We start from the raw sequence: 21,326 nt of genomic DNA, 5'->3' as shown, positions 1-21,326 counted from the left end.
ACTTCCGCTCAGGTCATGATCTCGAAGTTCACAGGTTCAAGCCCCGCATGGGGCTCTGTGCTGACAGCTCAGAGCCTGGCGCCTGCTTTGGATTCTGTGTCTCCTTCTCTCTCTGCCCCCCTCCCCACCTTGCTCACTCTCTCTCTCTCAAAAATAAATAAACATTGAAAAAATTTTTGTAGCATGTTTTGCAACTTGCCCAATTTCTGACCGCAGCACTACTGTGTAGTTTTTTTTGTTTTGTTTTGTTTTGTTTTTTTAGCTGAGACAAACAGTAAACATTTCTGGCAGGATTTGATGCAGGCTGACTGGGTCCGGGGACCCAGAGAGGATCCCAAAGGATCAGCCAAGATGGTCCTTGGCATCACACAGGGTAGAAATCAAACACAGGCTGAGCAGAAGCGAGAGCGGAGTTTATTGAATAGGGTAAATGATAGAGTATAACAGATGGACTGTCTGGGAGACTCAGAAGGGAAAGGAAAGAGAGAGTGAGGGAGACTCGCCTTTGCTTGGGGTCTAGGGTTTTTCCTGAGGATGTGGTCCAGCGTACATGTCTTCTCAGGCATCCAGGAACTGGTCAAAACAAGGATGAGTGCTCAGGTGTCCTCCATAAGTCACTTATGCCCTGGAGCCAGGGGTCCTGGGGTCAAGGTGTCTGGAATCAGAGATCTGGGAAAATGTACATCCAAATGACTACCTGGCCCAGTCACTGCTTAGATGTTATCGATTGTGCTAGAAGACCCCAAAGAAATCATTAACTCCTTGACCTTTACAGGGAGGACATTCATGATCTGAACCATAAGGCATGTGTAAGATGGGGGTGTAAGTAAAAACCAGTTCTTTCCATGAGATCCCTCTAGTTTCTCTGTCTTATATTGAAAAAAAACAACCCTTGGACTCCAGAGGCACTCTCAAAAAAGGTGCAAAAGATACTTTGTGTTCTTTTTCTACAAGGTACTGCAGGCAGAGATCCAAGAGAGCTGACTCTGGTAACAATTTTCACCTTTAGCCCAATATGCTGCTCTGATATTTACCAGAATTTGACAAGGTTTTGTTTTTTTTTTTTTTTCTTAACGTTTACAAGGTTTTGTTGTTGTTGTTTTTTAACGTTTATTTATTTTGTTGAGAGACAGAGAACGAGCAGGGGAGGGGCAGAGAGAGAGGGAGACAGAATCCAAAGCAGGTTCCAGGCTCTGAGCTGTCAGGACAGAGCCTGATGCTGGTCTCAAACCCCTGAGCCGTGAAATCAAGACCTGAACTGAAATCAAGAGTCAGATGTTTAACCAACTGAGCCACCCAGGCGCCCCTGAAAGGGCGGGCCTACGCCAGCCGACTCCATCTTGTTCTGTGTTCTCCACCTTGAGTGACTATGTCCCCGACATGACCCCTTTTCCGGGAAAATCACAGAAACCTCAGACCTCGCCTCCTCCCCTTGAGTAACCTCCCGCTCACCCGTTCAAACTTCCTGATCAAAACACGCCCAGCGACCTGCGTAACAGGACTCCGACCCTTCCCCAGCCAATCGGCCGAGGCCACGACCCTTCCCCAGCCAATCGGCTGAGGCCACAGCCATTACCTCACCAACTGCCCCTAGACCCCTATAAAACCTTTGTGCTTTTGAAACTCGCTCTCTCTCCCTGGTATCTCACCGCTGCGTCGGTGCAGGTAGGGGATTGAGCTCGAGCTAGCTCGAATAAAGGTTCTTTTGCTTTTGCATCGGACTCGGCTCCCTGGTGGTCTTTGGGGATCACGAATTCTGGGCATAACACCCCTAATTTGGAGCCTTTTTTTTTTTTTTTTTAATTTAAGGACTTTCAAGTGCACTTCTTAATTTTTTTTTTTAACATTTATTTTATTTTTGAGACAGAGAGAGACAGAGCATGAATGGGGGAGGGTCAGAGAGAGGGAGACACAGAATCTGAAACAGGCTCCAGGCTCTGGGCTGTCAGCACAGAGCCCGACGCGGGGCTTGAACTCACGGACCGCGAGATCATGACCTGAGCCGAAGTCGGCCGCTTAACCGACTGAGCCACCCAGGCGCCCCTCAAGTGCACTTCTTAAATGATCTTATCTAATTGGAACGTTCCCTGTGGTGGCCATTGTAATTTTCCTCAAGGGCTAGCAGCAGTTTGCTAGGACCCTAGCCGAAAAAGGGGTGCAATCCATGTTTCTATCTAGCCACAGTTTGGGGCGCCCAACCTGATGGTTACCAAGACAATTTCTCAGGACACAAAATAAGCTTAGTAAAGATTTTGCCATTTTGGCAGATCCTTCTAGCTTCCGGGACTACAGTTCGTAGACGTTAAAAAAAAGCAGGTGTGCCAGAAAATGGACCACGTGACTCTTTAGAGTTTAAGGATATTTTTGGCTAAGACTTTGGGCTTCCCAGGGCTGAGCAAATCCCTGCAAGGGGTGTGCAGCTGGGTTGAGGATTGTACAGTGTTTTACAGTGTTCCTCGCCACATGGAAATTTTCTTGAGGCTGGCCGGTGACCTAGTGTCAATTTAACCTGTGCCATGACCCTCTTATCCTAACGCAGGAGGCTTTGGGTTTGGGAGTGATCGCTCTAATAGCTCTTAGGTTCTTGACCCGTGCCCACCAATTTTTGTGGCTTTTCGGCTTTGGAGACGCCTGTTAGCAATAGCTTTTATCTACATAAAATAAGGTGCACGATCGTGTGTGCCTAAGCCCACCAGCGGTAACCAAGAGGTGACGGGCCAAGAGAGGTAGTGCACCCCACCAGCGATTCCATTGTGGATGAAACCAGCAGACCAGGAAGTGGGGACTGCAGACTGGAACTCCGGAAAGGAATCCCAAAGAGCTGGGGAACTGCGACCTGAACCAAGGGCCAGAGACTTAAGTTCCAGAATTGTCCGCCAGCTCTAGCTGACCTGCCAAACCTGGGACTAGAAAGCCAATTAGATGCGGGAGCTCAATGCAAAGAGAACAGAGCTCAGAACTGAAAGGAACTCGGCCCTAATCCCATAGGGAAGCATGGGTTGGTGGTTAACAGCATGATCTCTGAGCCAATGGCCTGGGTTGGAATCCTTGCTCGTTGTGACCTGGGAACAGTTCATTAGTCTTGATGTGCCAGAGTGTGGTGACACAGGGACACTCAGAAAATAGACCTATTATTCCATTTACTGTTTCTAGTGGAATGAGTTCCACGAAAGTATAGATTTTCCATCTTTTTCTCTTGGGTTAGTACTCAGGAGCTCTGTAAGTGGGTTTTGAATGGGCGCATGAATAAGGAGGAGAGAGAGGAAAGCGAGAATCTCAGTGTGAGGTTGAGGAGGAAAGGAAGGGCAGGAAATGAAAGAAATGGCGGAAAAGGGGGGCAGGACATCCTTGATTGTCCTAAGCAAAGAGGCTTTGCCTCTTATGCAACACAAAGAAATGAGGTGGCCAGACCCAGGGCCCGGCCCAGCCCTCTTTAGCTTTGGAACAGCAACCCGAACAGTTTGGCAAAAACTGGTCCAGTCTCACTGAGATCCTGCATAACCACCATCCTTGGGACAAGCGGGAGAGAGGTTTGCAGAGCTAGCTTGCAGGAAAAGTCTCTGGATGGGTTGGTATTGGCTCTGCCTTCCTGGTGGCATTCATGACATCAAGGACATTCCCCATGGGGAGAAACAGGCAAAGTGGTTTCTCTGAATTTCCTGTCACTAGAAGACAACTAGAAAGACAACCTGTGGGACAGGAAAAAGTGGTTCCATCAGACGACATCTGCCATTAAAAGCACCATGAACAAGGATGAGAGCAAGTGACCTACCAAGGGGGGAAAAAAACCCAAACCTTTGCACTGTTACTCTCTGCATTGTCAAGCGTTTTTATGAATCAGTTTAAGTTGGCTCCATGACCAGCATGGAGTCTGACATGAGGCTTGAACTCATGACCCTAAGATCAAGACCCAAGCTGAGATCAAGAGTCGGACACTTAACTGATGGAGGCACCCAGGTGCCCTTGAAAAGAACTTTCTCCAAAAAGAAACCCAAAGACAAGAAGAGGTAGTCTCCAAGGAGAGAATTACATATGGCCAATAAATATATGAAAAGATGTGCAATCTCACTAATAGTAAAATTGCTTTTTAAAGCAGATAACTGTGTGTGTGTGTGTGTGTGTGTGTGTGTTGCATCTATTACTGGTTTATTAGTCAAGGTTTAACTACAGTAGCAGAAGTCACTCCAGCTCACTTAAGCACAATGGGTTTTAACACAGGGAATTAGGTGCCTTCAAATAGTTTCAAGATTGGAGGAGGAGGTTCAAGGTTGAAATTCCATCCTCAGAATGACACTGAAGACCTGGACCACCGACGGTGCAGCAACCACTACCAGCATCAAGAAACTGAGACATCAAGGGGTGTCTGGGTGGCTCAGTCGGTTAAGCATCCAACTCTTGATTTGGGCTCAGGTCTTAAGCATCCTGCTGTTTCTGGAAACCAAGGTCCCACTACTGTGATTGGCAGCTAACGCCCTGTCCCCCTCCCACTTTCCAGTTCTGGCACAGGGGGGACTATGTGGCACGATCCAGGTTATGCACAGAACTGGTGCTACACGGGAGTCTGGGGAACATGGACGTTAGCTCTCCGTCGTGGAGAATTTAGAACAGGGGATGAAAGAGGTGATTGAGAACCTCTTCAATATCTGCGGCAGGTACTAATTAACTGAAAACACGCAGTGTTTGCCTGGGCAAAGAGAGGCGAACCCTCTCCTGCTGGGCTGGGTGGTGTGTATTCTGAGGCATACTTTCCGGCTAGCAACACGAGACAGATAATAAAAGCTTCCATTCCATTTGACTCAGAAATTTTGCTTCTTGGAACTCATTTTAAGAAAAGAGTCAGACACACGCACAAAAATATCAGCCCGTGGATGGTCATCATGGTGTTACTGACGACAGCAAGCCAATTGTTTGAAACAATAGGGAATATGGAGTAAAAATTTCGTGCCTCCACAAAATAGAATTCTGTGCCACCACTGATGATAGAGGCAAAGGCAGGTTTGCCATGGAGTGAAAAAAGAAATCTGAGCTCGGGGACCCTTGCCTGTGCTGGCTCCTTCTAAGACCCCGAGAGCGATTCTGGTCATGTGCTCACATCACTAGCCTCACTATTTGCAAAAGTATGATATTCTAAAAGTAATTGGCTAAGACAGTTGTCTCTTTCCAATCGGACTTCCCTCAGCCCTACTCCCCTGGTTTTGGATGACATTGTAATTATAATTTTTTTAAAAGAGCTCTCCCTCCCCAGTTATGTAAGCTTCAGTCCTCTAAAACCTGGATCATTATGATAAGCCTGCCCTTTAATCTCCATCACCAGTTTTACCCATCTCCCATCCCCCCACCGTCTGGTAACCATGAGTTTGTTCTCTATAGTTAAAAGTCTGTTTCTTGGTTTGCCTCTCACGGTCTTGTTTGTTTTGCTTATTTATTCCTTAAAGTTCACGTATGTGTGAAATCAGATGGTATTTGTCTTCCTCTGACGGATTTATTTTACTTAGCATAATACCCTCCAGATCCACCCATATTGCTGCATATGGCAAGATTTCAGTCTTTTTCATGGCTGAGTAATATTCCATTGTGTACATATACCACATCGTCTTCATCCATTCGTCTGTTGGACATTTAGGTTGCTTCTAAATTTTGGCTAATGTAAATAATGCTGCAATAAATATAGGGCTGTATGTATCTCTTTGGATTCATGTTTTTGTATTTTTTGGGTAAACAGTAGTGTAATTACTGCATCCTAAGGTAGTTCTATTTTTAACTTTTTGAGGCAACTCCATACTGTTGTCCACTGTGGTTGCATCAGTTTGCATTCCCACCAATAGCGCGTGAGGGTTCCTTTTTCGCCACATCCTCACCCACACCCGTTGTTCATTGTGTTTTTGAGTTTAGCCATTCTAACAGGTGTGAGGTGATAGCTCATTCTAGTGATCTGTATTTTCCCGATGATGAGTGATACTGAGCATCTTTTCATGTGTTTGTTGGCCCTCTGGACGTCTTCCTTGGAGAAATGTCTGTTCACGTCTTCTGCCCGTGTTTTTAATTGGATTATTTGTTTTTTGGGTGTTGAGTTGTATCAGTTCTTCTTTTTGAGTTTTTTTTTTTTTTAAGTTTATATATTTTTTGAGAGAGAGAGCAGGGGAGGGGCAGAGAGAGAGGGAGATCGAGAATCTGAAGCAGGCTCTGTGCTGACAGCAGAGAGCCTTACGCAGGGCTTGAACTCATGAACCACCAGATCATGACCTGAACCAAAGTTGGAAGCTTAAAAGAATGAGCCACCCGGTGCCCTGAGTTGTATCAGTTCTTCCTATATTTTGGATACTAACCCTTTATTGGATATGTCATTTGGAAATATATTCTCCCAGTCAGCAGGTTGCCTTTTAGTTTTGTGTCCTTTGCTGTACAGAAGCTTTTTATTTTGATGTAGTCCCGCCAGTTTATTTTTGCTTGTATTTCCCTGGCCCTGGGAGACATTTCTAGAAAGATACTACTACTGCCTATGTCAGAGAAATTACTGCCTGTGCACTCTTCTAGGATTTTTATGGGTTCAAGTTTCACATTTAGGTCTTTAATCTATTTTGATTTAATTTTTGTGTACGGTGTAAGAAAGTGGTCCAGTTTTCATTCCTCTACATGTTGCTGTCCAGTTTTCCCAACTGGACAGCGCTCTCTTTGTTGAATTAGACTGTCTTTTTCCCATTGGATATTCTTTCCTCCTATGTTGAAGATTAATTGACCATATAATTGTGTGTTTATTTCTGGGTTTTCTCATCTGTTCCATTGACCTATGTGTCTATTCTGGGGCCAGTACCATATTGTTTTGATTACTACAGTTTTGTCATATAACTTGAAGTCTGGAATTATGATACCTTCAGTCTTGTTTTTCTCTTCCGAGATGGCTTTGGCTACTTGGGGTCTTTTGTGGTTCCATAAAAATTTTAGGATTACTTGTCCTAGTTCTGTAAAGAATGCTGTTGGTATTTTGATAGGGATTGCATTAAGTCTGTAGATTGCTTTGGGTAGTACAGACATTTTAACAATATTCACTCTTTCCAATCCATGAGTATGGGATGTCTTTCCATTTCTTTGTGTTGTCTTTGATTTCTTCCATCAATGTTTATAGTTCTCAGAGCACAGGTCTTTCACCTCTTTGGTTAAGTTTATTCCTAGGTATTTTATTATTTTTGGTGCAAAGTATAAATGAAATTATTTGCTTAATTTCTTTTTCTACCACTTCATTATTATGTAGAAATGTAACAGATTTCTGTATATTAATGTTGTATTTTGCAACTTTAGTGAATTCATTGATCACTTCTGGTAGTTTTTTGGTGGTGTCTTTAGGGTTTTCCATAGACAGCATCATGTCATCTGCAAATACTAAAGTTTTACTTCTTCCCTACCAATTTGGATGCCTAGGACTTCGAGTACTATGCTGAATAAAAGCGGTGCCCTAGATTTGTCTCATTTTCCATGACTGTGTTGAAGAAGCCAGTCGTCTTATAGAATATTCCACAATCTAGATCTGCCTGACTGTGTCCTCGTGATTAGATTCAGGTTAAACAGTTTTTGGTAAGAATACAATGTGAGCAATGTAGTTTTTTCAAAAACTTTTTAATTTTGAAGTAATTGTAGAATTACAGGGAGTTGCAAAGCTCGTACCCAGAGGTTCTACGCCCCCTTCACCCAATTTCCTCCGGTGACTACATCACCTGTAGTGCTAATCCAAGATCAAAACTAGGAGATTTGCATTGGTAGAGGTGTGTGTAGAGTTCCGTCATTTTATTACACGTGTAACCACAATTTCAATCAAGACACAGAACTATCCCGTCACCGCAAAGATTTCCCTTGTGCTACTCCTTTTGAGTCACACTCGCCCTCTAACCATGTCCTCCTTCCTAATCTCTGGGAACTGCTCATCTGTTCTCCATCCTATAATTTTGTCTTTTCAAGACTGTTATATGCCCTTTATTTAATTTTTTGAAGTTTATTTATTTATTTTGAGAGAGAGAGAGAGAGAGGGAGAGCAAGGGAGGGGCAGAGAGAGAGGGAGAGGGAATCCTAAGCAGGCTCTGGACTGTCAGCACAGAGCCCCATGTGGGGCTCGAACTCATGAACCGTGAGTTCATGACCTGAGCTGAAACCAAGAGAGTCAGACGCTTAACCGACGGAGCCACCCAGGCACCCCTGCGATATGCCCTTTAGACGTGGGCTTTTTTTCACTTGACATGATGCCCTTTAGATACATCCAAGTTGTGTGTACCCACTAGTTCATTCCTTTCTAATGTTGAATAGATGTACCATAGGTTCCCCCTCCCCCAGCTTTATTGAGATATAATTGACACACAACATTGTGTAAGTTTAAGGTGTACAACCTAACGGCTTAATATATGTAGATATCACAAAATGATTACCACATACCACACTTTAACCATTCACCTATCTTAGGACATTTTGGTTGTTTCTAGTTTTTGTAACAAAGCTGCTATGAACTATGAACAGATACTATCTGATGAGTACTCATTGTCACTTTTGGTGCTAGGTTCAATGACAGTGGATAGGGGGAACCTGTCTTCAAGCTAAGGTCAACTGTTTTCTCATTCATTTATCCACAAACAGCTATGACCCCCTAAGTCAGCCAGACACGGACTAGATATTTTAGGGGACACCAAGACAAAGCTGAGGGGAATTCCTTGGGGGAACTTGTAATCTAAGAGAAGTTAGACAAGAAGGTAAATCTCCCAATCAAATACAGAGCTGAAAGTACTATGCTTTATACAGAACACTCGGGGAATCCAAAAGAAGGAGATGCTTGTTGAACTAAATTATTGTTAAGTCTGAATTATACTTCACTCAACCTTGGCCACAAGTTTTAAGCAATGTTCTGCAAAGACATTCTCTCTCCCAGCCTCTTCAATTTCGATCCTTTTGTACTTTGAAGCAGGCTTTGAGCTAAGTGTCATGAAACTGATGTTAAGACAATTTCCTTGCTAGGTCTAACACTCTCCAAGGAACCAAGCAAGGAAACTCTGCACTTACCATTTTCTTCTCAGTATTTGTGCCTTCACTAAAACGGACTCAGACAGAATGCCATTTTAATGTCTCATCCATAATAATCAGGGGGAACAACACCCTGTTGTCTTGTGAAAAAAAGAAGACACAAAAATGCCATCTAACATGATGTCAAAATTTCCACCTCACGTGCAAATTTATAACTTCTCTCTTTTCCCCGGCTTAGGTCTGATCCAGGCTCTGAAACAAAGAGCTGGGGAGAGGGGAAGTAATCTGCTCCTCACCTCTCTTTCTTTTACTTCCTCCCCATGCAGCTGCTTTTGGGGACTTCAGGGTCAACTGAGCAAAGCTGCAAGGAATAAAGGGGCAAAAGACTCCCTTAACTTAGCTGGTGCTTGCAAATCTGTCTTGGCTGTCCCACAGAGTTGTCTCCTCCACCATGGAAGACGCCCAAACAAAAACTACCCTTTTCTCTCCTGGAATGCTCTGATGGTTAATTTCCTGCCTCCACTGGGATGGGCCATTGTGCCTGGATATTTCGTCAGACATTATTCTAGATGTTTCTGTGAAGGTGTCTTTTTGGATTACATTAGCATTTAAATCTGTGGATTTTGAGGAACACAGATTACCTTCCACAGTGATGGTGGGCCCCATCTAACCAGTTGAAGGCTTTAATAAAACAAAGACTGCATCCCCTCAGTAAGAAAGGATTCTGCCCATTGGCTGCTTTTGGACTCTTTGGCTGGCCTACCTTATCTGAGTTTGAATATGTCAAACCTCCACAATCACTGTGAGCCACTCTCTTAAAATAAATTTCTCTCTGTATATACATATCCTGTTGCCTCTATTTCTCTGGAGAACCCTAATACAGATGCTTTTGTCAGTTTTTCAGAGGCCTCCACTGAGAATCTCCACTATGCCCCATTTTGACCCCTCAACAGGTCCCCCAACTCCCACCACAGGGGCTCTATTTCTAGCCTGTTTCTGTTGAGGACCCTTTTCCCACCACACAGCCCTGTTAGGCAAGGTTCTCTCAGGACAATGCTGCAATACTCCAACATGTGTAACTAGCTCAGAGGGGACAGGACCCTTTGTCCTGCCATGTAGTAGGGACATGCACCCTTCCTCATCACAGTGTCATCTAGACAGCTTCAGTCTCTAGGCATCAGACTGCTTCAGACACCACTTGGGCACAGGCTTTATGCCATCCAGCCTCTTGGGGACCCTGGCAATGTTCCTCAAGAAATGAGTTAAGTTCTGTCCCATGGTGGTTCCAAGATGGGGTGGGGAGGCTCACTTGACCTAAACTTTATGAATTCCTTTAGGACTTTCCAAGATCACCAGACAGGGACACCATATGGGAAATGTTTCCCAGGTGATGTGGTGATGCCCACATTGAAAGGAACATCATCTACCGTGAAGCCGATTTCTCTGCATATAACAAAGGAGTCAATCTAGCTTGGTGATTAAAACATGAGCTTTGGAGTCAGGGCAACGTAGCCTAACCATCAGTGAGCAACGGGCGAGGCATGAAAAAACTTGACAAAACAGCCCCTCCGATACAGGCTGGTTGGGGCTGCAAATTAGATGCTAAAACGTTTGCAAAAGGCTCCAGGCACGACTAGGTACTTCATTCGTGGACAGCCACTGCACTGAAGCTAGACCAAGAATACAAGAGGGGCGCCTGGGTGGCTCAGTCGGTTGAGTGTCCAACTCCGGCTCAGGTCATGATCTCGCAGTTCGGGAGTTCGAGTCCCGCATCTGGCTCTGTGCTGACAGGTCAGAGCCTGGGGCCTGCTTCGGATTCTGTGTCTCCCTCTCTCTCTGACCCGCCCCGGTTCATGCTCTGTCTCTCTCTGTCTCAAAAATAAATAAACATTAAAAAATAAATAAACCTTAAAAAGTATTTTAAAAAAAAATACAAGAAAACTTGCGCTCCAGCGCAGGGGCCGACACTGAGCCCGTTGGACGCTGAACAGCAGAGGCGCTTACCCAGCGGGCAAGACGCAATCGCACCTCTCGGAGCGCCAGGCGCCCCGTGCCCCCGCCCCCGCCCCCGCCCCCGCCCCCGCCCCCGCCCCCGCCCCCGCCCCCGCCCCCGCCCTGCAGAAGTCCGCGATGCAGCCATAGCGAATCACGTAGCGGCGCCTAGCTGGGGGCGGGACTTCCTGCCGCAGGGCGCATGCGTCCGTGAGTGCAGGCCCCGCCCCGGAACTGCGGACGACGCTGCAGCTGCGGGAGAGCGGTGGAGGTGTGCGAGGCGGTCGGCCGGCGTGTGTGAAGGAGCCACGGCGGCTTCTCCAGGCGGTCAGTACCGGGACTGGGGTCGGGCCCGGGGCTTCCGCTGCGGGTCTGTCTAAGCCGCTGGGTTCTCGGGCCCCGAGAGGGCGGCCGTCGGCCCCGCGCCGGGGACCCCTGCAGTGGGCCTCCTGGCTCGGTGGTGGCCTCGGTCTGTCCGCTTCGTGCTCTTGTCTTGCCTGAGGCGGGGCCGAGCAGCTCGCCCCTCTGGGCCTGAGCACCCCCACCGCCGTCGTCGTGGAAGCCGGTGGTTTGCGGTCGTGGCGTCGCAGGTGCGGTGGGGGAAGCCTCCTTGCGTGCTGACGTGCTGAGCGCTCAGCCGCCATGGCCAGCGGGTGCTGACGTGCGCCACCTGGTAATGGTGTACCGATCCCCTGAGACAGACCCCTTCGTCATCCCCATTTTACAGGCGAGGACACTGAGGCTCACAGGGAGTGAGACGTCCGCCACAGACCCAAATTTGAACTACGCTTCACCTTTATCCTTCCTTCCAGGATCTGTCCTTTTTCCTGGCCTTTCTGGAAAGGGAGGAGATGGATCGAGTTCCACTCAAGCGGCCTCCGTTGAAATGTATGTTAAGTGAATTAAAATGCAATGCCAAAGCTGGATGGGCAAAGGCCAGAATGGTGGAATAGGCGTTTTGCCTTCTTGGAGCGAGGCGTGAGGAGGAGGAAAGGTCTGTGCCCGGATCATAAAGCCGGCCTCCTCTCCCCTCCCTCCAAGCCTCCTCATTCTTAATTCGGCCTTCAAAATGGCTTGGCTGTGGAAGGCTTTTTTCTCCAGGCTCTACGTAATTTTCTTTATTTGCGTAAAACGTTTTTGTGACTTAGATATTAGCAGGCGCCTCTCCCTTTTTAAAAGATGAGAACACTGACGTTCCGAGAGGACTAAGCGGAAGTGTCCATGGCACAGAGGCAGTTAAGTATTGGATCTAGAATCCAAACCAGATGCAGCGTGTGCCTGCCCATCTCCTGTGTCCCCTCTGTTCCAGGCCCCGCTGCCTGATCTGTCGCTATGTTTCTTCTCTAATTTGATCTTCTCTCTCTCTGTGTCCTCACTTCTTTGCAGGGCCTGATACGCTCAGAAAATATTTGTTGCCTCAGAACCCTGTGCTTCTCAGTTGCCAACTTAATGGAACATTTCCTTCCTTTTCTTTTCAGTAACCATGAAGTTGAAGGAGACAAAATCAAGGCCAAAGCCGCCAAGCTATGGCAAATTTCAGACGAAGGGAATCAAAGTTGTGGGGAAATGGAAGCAGGTGAAGATTGACCCGAATATGTTTGCAGATGGACAGATGGATGACTTGGTGTGCTTTGAGGAACTGACCGATTACCAGTTGGTCTCCCCTGCCAAGAACTCCTCCAGTCTTTTCTCAAAGGAGGGGCCCAAGAAGAGAAAGGCGCAAGCTGTTTCAGGAGACGAGGAAGGAGAGTCTAGCTCCTCAAAGAAAAAGATGAAGTTGAAGAAGAATAAAGACATGGAGACTAGAGGGACCGGTGCCGAGAAAGAGTCTGAGGTCAGAGACGCTGCGCCAGAGCCCCAGGGACATGGCACAGTTTGTCCTGATCCAGAGGTAGAGGAGATGGTATCGGAAAGCTCAGCCCAGACTGTTCCAAAAAAGAAGAAAAAGAAAGGGAAAAAAAAGCCAGAGTCTTCCCAGAGTACTATTCCAAAGGTGCCCAAAAAGGCAAAGACATGGGTGCCTGAAATGCATGACCAGAAGGCAGATGTAACAGCCTGGAAAGATCTTTTTGTACCCAAGCCAGTTCTCCGAGCGCTCAGCTTCCTAGGCTTCTCTGCACCTACACCAATCCAAGCTCTGACCTTGGCACCTGCCATCCGTGACAAACTGGACATCCTTGGGGCTGCTGAGACAGGTAGGGGCATCCTTAGCCGGCCAGGGCAAGATTGCTTCTGGGTTGAACTTGCGGCTGCTAACAGGTTGGATGGAGGTGGGAGAGGGGAATTTGGGGATATAACCACAAAAGCAGTGTTGGATGAAGGTGTTTAGAAGTCAGCCAGCTCTGGGTTGAAATCTGCCACTTTAAAAAAAAAATTTTTTTAAGTGTTTGTTTATTTTTGAGAGAGAGAGGGAGAGGGAGAGAGACAGAGCAGGAGCAGGGGATGGGCAGACAGAGGGGGAGACACAATCTGAAACAGGCTCCAGGCTCTGAGCTGTCAGCACAGAGCCCGACGCGGGGCTCAAATTCATGCACCTCGAGATCATGACCTGAGCTGAAGTCAGACGCTCAACCGACTGAGCCCCCCAGGGACCCCTGAAATCTGCCACTTTGTAATTGGTACCTTGGACAGGTCACTTTCTCTCTCTGACCCCTATAGCTCCCAGCAGTACCTACTTTTTTTGCTTTGTGGGTTAAATGTAAAGTTACAGTAGTTTACACAGTGTATTGTAAGCGATCTGCACATGGTAGTTTCCCGTTCTTGAGCATTTCTAAACGGCCCAGAGGGGTAAAATAGGGCTAAGTTCAGCCCTCCCGAGAGGTAGGTCTTCATTAGCACGAGGAATAAGGGTCTGATTCACAGGAGTTGTCCCAAGGTACGAGGGCTGCTTTGGGAGTTGGTGAGTTCATGTCCTTGGAGAGATTTGAGTGTGTGGTAGATAACCATTAGGTGGATTTTGTAGGTAGGTGTTGGCATGAGGTACTGTTGGGTCTAGGCACTGTTGAAAGTTCCCTCATTCCCTGGGCCATCTAAGGCTTTGTGAAGCAATGGCAGGTTGACTTGCCCTCAATAGATGAAACTACCGACCGGAGGGCAGAGCTTGTACTACCTGGAGCTAAGTCCGGCTAGACCGGAGGTAACCAGAAGAAACGTACATGTTACGTGAGCCACGTCTGTAATTTTAAATTTCCTAGGAGCCATGTTTTGAAAAGGTAAAAAGAAACTGGTAAAAATTAATTTTAAAATCTACTTCAGTTAATGTAATTCATTGTAAAATTATGAGATGTTTTATATTCTTATTTCTTTCTTTTTTTTTTTTTTTTTTAACATTTATTTATTTTTGAGACAGAGAGAGACAGAGCATGAACAGGGGAGGGGCAGAGAGAGAGGGAGACACAGAATCCGAAGCAGGCTCCAGGCTCTGAGCTGTCAGCACAGAGCCCGACGTGGGGCTCGAACTCACGGACCGTGAGATCATGACCTGAGCCGAAGTCGGACGCTTAACCGACCAAGCCACCCAGGCGCCCCTATATTTTTATTTCTATAGTAAGTTTTCAAAATCTGACATTTTGAGCTTGCAGCTCAAATGTAGAGTAATCACGTTTTGGGGTGCCTGGGTGGCTCAGTTGGTTAAGATCTGACACTTGGTTTTGGCTCAGGTCATGATCTTGCTGTTCATGAGTTCAGGCCCCACATCGGGCTCTGCACTGACAGTGTGGAGCCTGCTTGGGATTGTCTCTCCCTTTCTCTCTCTACCCTTCCTCTGCTCGTGCTCTGTCTCTCAAAATAAATCAATAAACTTAAAAAAAAAAAAAGTAAAACTCTCACAGAGTAACCGTATTTTAAGTGCTCGATAGCCATACATGGCTAGTGGCTATTCTTTTGCATAGGACTAGACCATCTGGACACTCTGTGCCTTGGATTTCTGGAAAGAGTGGTCAGGGTACTAAGGGTGAGGTCCTGTATAAGAGTCACATGGATGGGAGAGTAAGGAAGCCTCAGGGGAATGGAACTAATAATAATAATTTAGAACATTTTCTTAGATAAAATGTATCAGGCACTGTGTTAAGTACGTTACATTGATGAATTCAGTTCTTACGACCACCCTGAGATAGGCTGCATTATTCTCGTCTTACTGGTGAGGAGACTCAGCCTCACAGAGGACCGTGTCCCTAAAACTGCACAGCTGAAAAGTGGTAGTGCCTGGATTCTAGATGAGGTCTGTGTGCTCTTGAGCATTCTGCTCTACCGCTTTGGTATGTGCGGAGGCCTGGAAGTGGGTTTCCGGAGGCAGAGGCAAGGTTGTGCGACACACTGTTGCCAGACCCTGACATTTGGATTCGTACCTCAGCTCCTACCAGGTTATCTCTGTGGCATGCTGGGATTCTGCAGGCCTAAGATTCACAAAGACTTACGGGGCCGTGAACAAGCTGCTCCCCGCACGGATAATGAATGTTTCCGTCACCCCCACAAGATGCTTTGGGCCCTTTTTGTAATCTCTCTTTTCCTGGGTCCTGCTCCTTGTTCATTCCCAGACAACTTCTGATACGCTTTCTAGCACTGGAGATTAGTTTGTGTTTTCAAGACTTGTATATAATGGAGTCGTACAATATGGACTTTTGGGGGACGTGGGTGTTTTGGCTCTTGCAGCATAGTTTGAGATTCAACCATGTTATTACAAGTACCAATAGTTCATTCCTTTTTATTGATGAGTAGTATTCCAGTACATGGATAAAGCACAGTTTGGTTATCCATTGATGGGTATTTTTGTTCTTTGTAGTTTTTGGCTATTACAAATAAAACTATTGTAGGGGCGCCCGGGTGGCTTAATCGGTTATGTATCCGACTCTTGATTTTGGCTTAGGTCATGATCTCACAGTTTGTGCGTTTGAACCTTGCATTGGGCTCTCTGCTGTCAGCACAGAGCCCACTTTGGATCCTCTGTCTCCTCCTCTCCCTGCCCTGCCCCTGCCCTTCTACATTTATTAAGACAACTTGTGTGTGCGCGCACACGCTCTCTCTCTGTCTCAAAAATAAACAGTAAAAAAACACCTATCATGATATTGGTGTATTAGTCCTTGTATGTGTATATGCTTTCATTTCTTTTGGGTAAATACCTGTGAAATGGCTAGGTGTTACGGTAAGTGTAACTTTTTAGGAGTTTTCCAAACTGATTATACCATTTTACATACCCACCAAGTTATGAGAGTTTGAATTGGTCCATGTTTTTGCCAACACTTGGTATGTACAGTCTTTAACCCTGGCTAATCTTTGAGCATCTTTTCAAGTGCCTGTTTGTCGTCCATATTCCTTGGTGGATTCCTTGGTGATGCCTTGGTGGCGTCTTGTCAGTTCTCCTGCCCATTTAAAAAAAATTTTTTTTTAATGTTTATCTGAGAGAAAGAGAGTGCAAGCAGGGGAGGGGCAGAGAGGGAGGGAGCCACAGAATCTGAAGCAGGCTCCAGGCTCTGAGCTGTCTGCACAGAGCCCAACATGGGGCTCGAACCCATGACCCATGAGATCATGACCTGAGCTGAAGTCGGACACTCAACTGACTGAGCCACCCCGGCGCCCCTGATGCCATTGTAAATGGCAACTTAAAATTTTCTATTTCAGGTTGTTGCTAACAAGTAGAAATATGATGTCTTTGTATATTGACTTAACACCCTCCAAGTTGGTACCATCAAGTAGTTTCTTGAAGATTACAGCACATTTTCTACAAAGATGATGTTATCCAGCCTAGATGCCTTTTATTTTTGTCTTATCGCAGTGACTAAAATCTCCAGTACAATTTTGAATTGAAATGATATAGTGAGCACTGTTGTTAAGTATCATCATTAAGTATGATATCAGGTTTTACTTGCCTTTTATCAGATTGAGAAAATTCTCCTCAGCTCCTACTTTGCTGAACTTTTTAAAAATTTTTTTTAATGTTTATTTATTTTTGACAGAGAGAGACAGAGCACAAGCAGGGGAGGGGGAGAGAGAGAGAGAGAGACACAGACTCCAAAGCAGCCTCCAGGCTCTGAGCTGTCAGCACCGAGCCCGATGCGGGGCTCGAACTCACAGACTGCGAGATCATGACCTGAGCCGAAGTCGGATGCCCAACCGACTGAGCCACCCAGGCACCCCTGCTGAACTTTTTTTATTAGGAATGCTTGTTGGGTTTTTTGAAATTCTCTTTCTACATTTATTAAGACAACTGGTTTTTTGGGGCACCTGAGTGGCTCAATCAGTTGGGCGTCCAGCACTTGATTTCGGCTCAGGTCATGATCTCACAGGTTGTGGGATTGAGCGCTGAGCATGGAGCCTGCTTGAGACTTTCTCTCTCCCTCTGCCCTCCCCTGCTCGCACTCCACCTCAAAATAAATAAACATTAAAAAACAAAGATTAGTGGTTTTCATTTTGAGTCTGTTGATAATGGTGAAGTACACTGATTTTCAAATACTAATCCAAACTTACATACTTGGGATAACCCAAACTTGGTCACGGTGTGTTATTCCATTTATATATTGTTGGATTTGATTTACTAAACTTTGTTGATAAGTTTTGAATTTCTTTTCATGAGATGTTAGCTTGTAGTTTTCTTATAATGTCTTTGGTTTTGGAGTCACAGAGTCATTCAGGCCTCAGAATGACTTGAGTATTCTCAATTTTCTGAAAGTTTGTATAGAATTGGTTTGTTGTTGTTGTTTTTTTTTTTCTACCTTATTTAGTAGAATTTATCTGTGCCTGCACTTTTAGTAGGATGGGTTTTAACTACAAATTTAATTGCTTTAATATATTAGAATATTTGTGTTACTTATTTTTCCTTGAGTGATAATTTTCTTTGCAGTTCCATTAGTTTTTGTTTCCTGTGTTGTGAAGCTCTGTTTTACTTGTGTTTACATGTTTAGGACTGTTACATCTTTTAAATGACTTCATTCCTTCCATTATGAAATGGCCCTCTTTATCCCCAGTCTTCTTTTTTCTAAAATCTTCTCTCTCTCATATTAATGTACCTTTTCCAGCTTTATTTTGATTCATGTTAGCATGGTGTGGTTTTTTTCATACTTGTACTTTTTTAAAAAGATTTTATTTTAAAGTAATCTTTACACCCAATGTATGGCTTGAATTTGCAGCCCTGAGAATGAGTCACATGCTCTACCAACTGAGCCAGCCAGGCTTCCCTCATACTTGTACTTTTTTTTTTTTTTTAATGTTTTTATTTATTTTTGAGACAGAGAGAGAGCATGAGCAGGGGAGGGGCAGAGAGAGAGGGAGACACAGAATCCAAAGCCGGCTCCAGGCTCTGAGCCATCAACACAGAGCCCGATGCGGGGCTCGAGCTCACGGACCGCGAGATCGTGACCTGAGCTGAAGTCAGACGCCCAACCGACTGAGCCACCCCGGCGCCCCCACACTTGTACTTTTAACCTACTTATGTCTTTGTATTTAAAGTGGGTTTCTTGGAGCTTCCAGGTTGATGAACATACCTGTGTGCTGGGAGGGTGGTGTGCCCCCATTCCACAGGGACAGAAGCCCTTGCACGTGGGACCCTTCCAGACCTTGCCCTATGTACCTCTTCACTGGCTTTTCATCTTTATAAAATATGCTTTATGTTAAACTGAGACTTGTGAGGAAAAAAATAAAATGGCATCCTTGTAGACAGCATATACTTGGGTCTTGCTCTTAAGTCTGACAGTCTTATTTGTTGAGGTCATTTATATTTTATTTGATTATTGGTAATGGTTGGGTTGTAATATGTTGTTTTGCTATTTGCTATTCTCTTTTTCCTCTTCTTTGGGATTGAATATTTTTTGTGATGACATTTTATATCTTTTATTATTAGCTGTAACTCTGTTATTTCCTTTTAGTGGTTGCTTTTGGATTCATAGTATATATTTTAATATGTTATGCTCTTCCTTCAAGTAATAATATACTATTTTATATATAGTACAAGAACCCTACAAAAATGTATTTCTATTTCTCCTCTCCTTTGTGCTTTTTGCTATATACTTTAGAAATCCAAAATACGTTTTTATGTATAATAATTTTAAGTTTAAATAAGTTTAAACTTAAGTAATATGTTTAAATAAGAGAACGACGTCTTTCGTATTTACCCATGTTACCATCACCATTTTTGGTGCTCTTCCTTTGTACGGATCCAGAATCGCATCCAGTAGCATCTTTTGCACGGAAGATGCTCCCTTTAGTACTTCCTGTAGTCCAGGTCCTGCTGATGATAAACTGTTCAGCTTCTGTGTGCCAAAATGTCTTTATTTTACATTTGTTTTGAAAGGAATTTCTGCTAAGTGGAGAGTTCTGTGTTGTCAGATTTTTTTTTTCAGGTGTTCAAATAAAGATGTAGTACTGTCTTCTAGCTTTGATGGTTTCTGATGAAAAGTGCCATTTTATCTGAAGTGTTAATGGGTCTGTTTTGCTCTCTTACAGTTCTTGCTCATAGTATACCTTGTTTTCTTGTGGGTTATTTTTTTTTTTTTAACTGAGAGCTGCTCATTTTCCTCTGAAAATTACTAGAGAGAATTCTTTGAGGCTTATGATAAAGGTTTCTTCCTCCAGACATCATTTATTTGCTTTTGCTTGGGGCATTATAACTTTGGAACTACTTTAAATTCTCAACTTGCGGTGTCTTGTTGGTTTGTATTAACCACCTAGAGGATGTGAATTGGGGCGTCATATACATTCAAAGGTCAGTTTGACAATGTTCAAACATAGAGAAAAGTGTGCTGATTTAAAGTTTTCTCAAAAACTAAAAAAATTGTCTTCTACTCCCACCTTCTCCATCTAAGGTCTTGGAAAACTATACACAGGTTTCCATTCCTCACACCCTAACGTCGTGTTGTTTCTTCACAACAGTGACAACACGCACACACAAAACTTGTCGATCTGTTTAGCGTTTCAGTGCGTGGACTTTGTGTGTAGTTCACATTGGTGACCTTAGGCCTCAGGGCTAGTCTGCCAGACTTTTCTTCGGCTTTTAATTCCAGATGCCTCTGGTTGCAGTGCTGTGGGGGAATCTGTGCTGGGTGGAGGAGCTTTGGCTTGGTCAGCCTGGCACTTGGCCGTTTCAGGATCCTTTAGTCTGTGTAAAAGAAAGAGCCCGAGAGAAAAGGTATGTGCGTTTGTTGATTCGCACCGTTTTTGTTTTTGTTTTACTTCTAAGGAAGTGGAAAAACCCTTGCCTTTGCCATTCCAATGATCCACGCAGTACTGCAGTGGCAGGTGAAAAAGAAGCCCACTCCGACTCTAGGGAACCCAGGAGCATTACCTAGCGAGGCCGGGACCGAGGCCGGGACCGAGTGTGGAGTTTTGCCTGAGGAGATTGGAATTGAGGGAGAAGCCCTGCCCGGTGAAGCTGGACTGAAGGCTAGAGCGCCACCCAGCAAGATCAAGACTGGAGCTGCCGTGTCGGACCGGGCGCTGTCCCTCTGTGATGATGATGCTGGTGAAGGACCTTCTTCGCTGATCAGGGAGAAGGCCATCCCCAAGCAGGATGAAGGCAAAGAGGAAAAGCTGGATGAAGAGCAGACTGGAGGGTTAAAGCAAGAGCTGGGTGGCAAAATCGCCACCTGTAAAGCACATCCGAAGCGCCCTTTGCTCGGACTGGTTCTGACTCCTACCAGGGAGCTCGCTGTCCAGGTTAAGCAACATATTGATGCCGTGGCCAAGTTTACAGGTGAGGTTTGTTTAATTCCATTTAATAAATATTTCCGAGGATCCTAGATGCCGGGGTGGCAAAGGTGAATGAACTGTGGCTCCTGCCCTTTAGGGGAAATCTTTCTCTCCTGCCAGAGAATTAAGCCTTACAGAAATTGTTTGATGCTTTGTCAGTTCTCCTAAGAATGACACACAGCTAATGCCGTTCTAGATGCATGGGTAGTTAGTTATTTATTGCAAATGGTGGATGCTTAGGGCAGAGATGGGCAAAGTGTAAAGAAAGTGCAGCCATACCCATTTGTTTACATTGTGTCTGTGGCTGCTTTTGCACTATCAAGGCAGAATGAAGTAGGGGCCATTTAACTCACTAGGCCAAAATGTTTACTATCGACCCTTTAAGAAAAAGTTTGCCAACCTCTGGCTTGGGGTGTTGAACTTACTCTTTGAGGGAATTCCTTTTGGGATGGGCTGCACAGTGTGAATTTTAACTTTATACTAAAAGCAGCAGTACTTACCAAACTCCTACTGTGTGCCAGGCATTTTGCTAAGCACTTTGCCTGCGTGATCCTATGTGTTCTTTCCACATTGGATACCTTGAGAAGTCCTCTGCGAGAGAAGAGAACAGAACAGTAGGCTATTAGAGGAGGTTCAGAGTCATTCTAATTGAGGGGGATGGC

The 21,326-nt window shown here is 45.2% G+C and overlaps 1 protein-coding gene across 4 annotated transcripts in view; it reads left to right on the top strand.

The window, feature by feature from the left end:
* The window catches only part of DDX24 (DEAD-box helicase 24), a 32,461-nt gene that overhangs the window by 928 nt on the left and 10,207 nt on the right, over positions 1-21,326 (top strand). The window contains exons 1-3 of one of the 4 annotated variants that reach the window (XM_042990456.1): positions 11,215-11,316; positions 12,468-13,184; positions 20,156-20,668. In XM_042990456.1, the coding sequence (XP_042846390.1) occupies positions 12,473-13,184; positions 20,156-20,668 (1,225 nt within the window). In that variant the 5' untranslated portion in view covers positions 11,215-11,316; positions 12,468-12,472. Of the gene's footprint in view, positions 1-11,214; positions 11,317-11,734; positions 11,878-12,467; positions 13,185-20,155; positions 20,669-21,326 lie in introns of those variants that run through there. The other 3 variants (XM_042990458.1, XM_007094931.3, XM_042990457.1) reach the window with 3 other exon arrangements.

The sequence above is a fragment of the Panthera tigris genome, chromosome B3, assembly GCF_018350195.1.
Source record: "Panthera tigris isolate Pti1 chromosome B3, P.tigris_Pti1_mat1.1, whole genome shotgun sequence".
NCBI classification, from domain to species: Eukaryota; Metazoa; Chordata; class Mammalia; order Carnivora; family Felidae; genus Panthera; species Panthera tigris.
The sequence above is the reverse complement of the archived record's forward strand: the minus strand, read 5'-3'. Positions and strand labels throughout refer to the sequence as shown.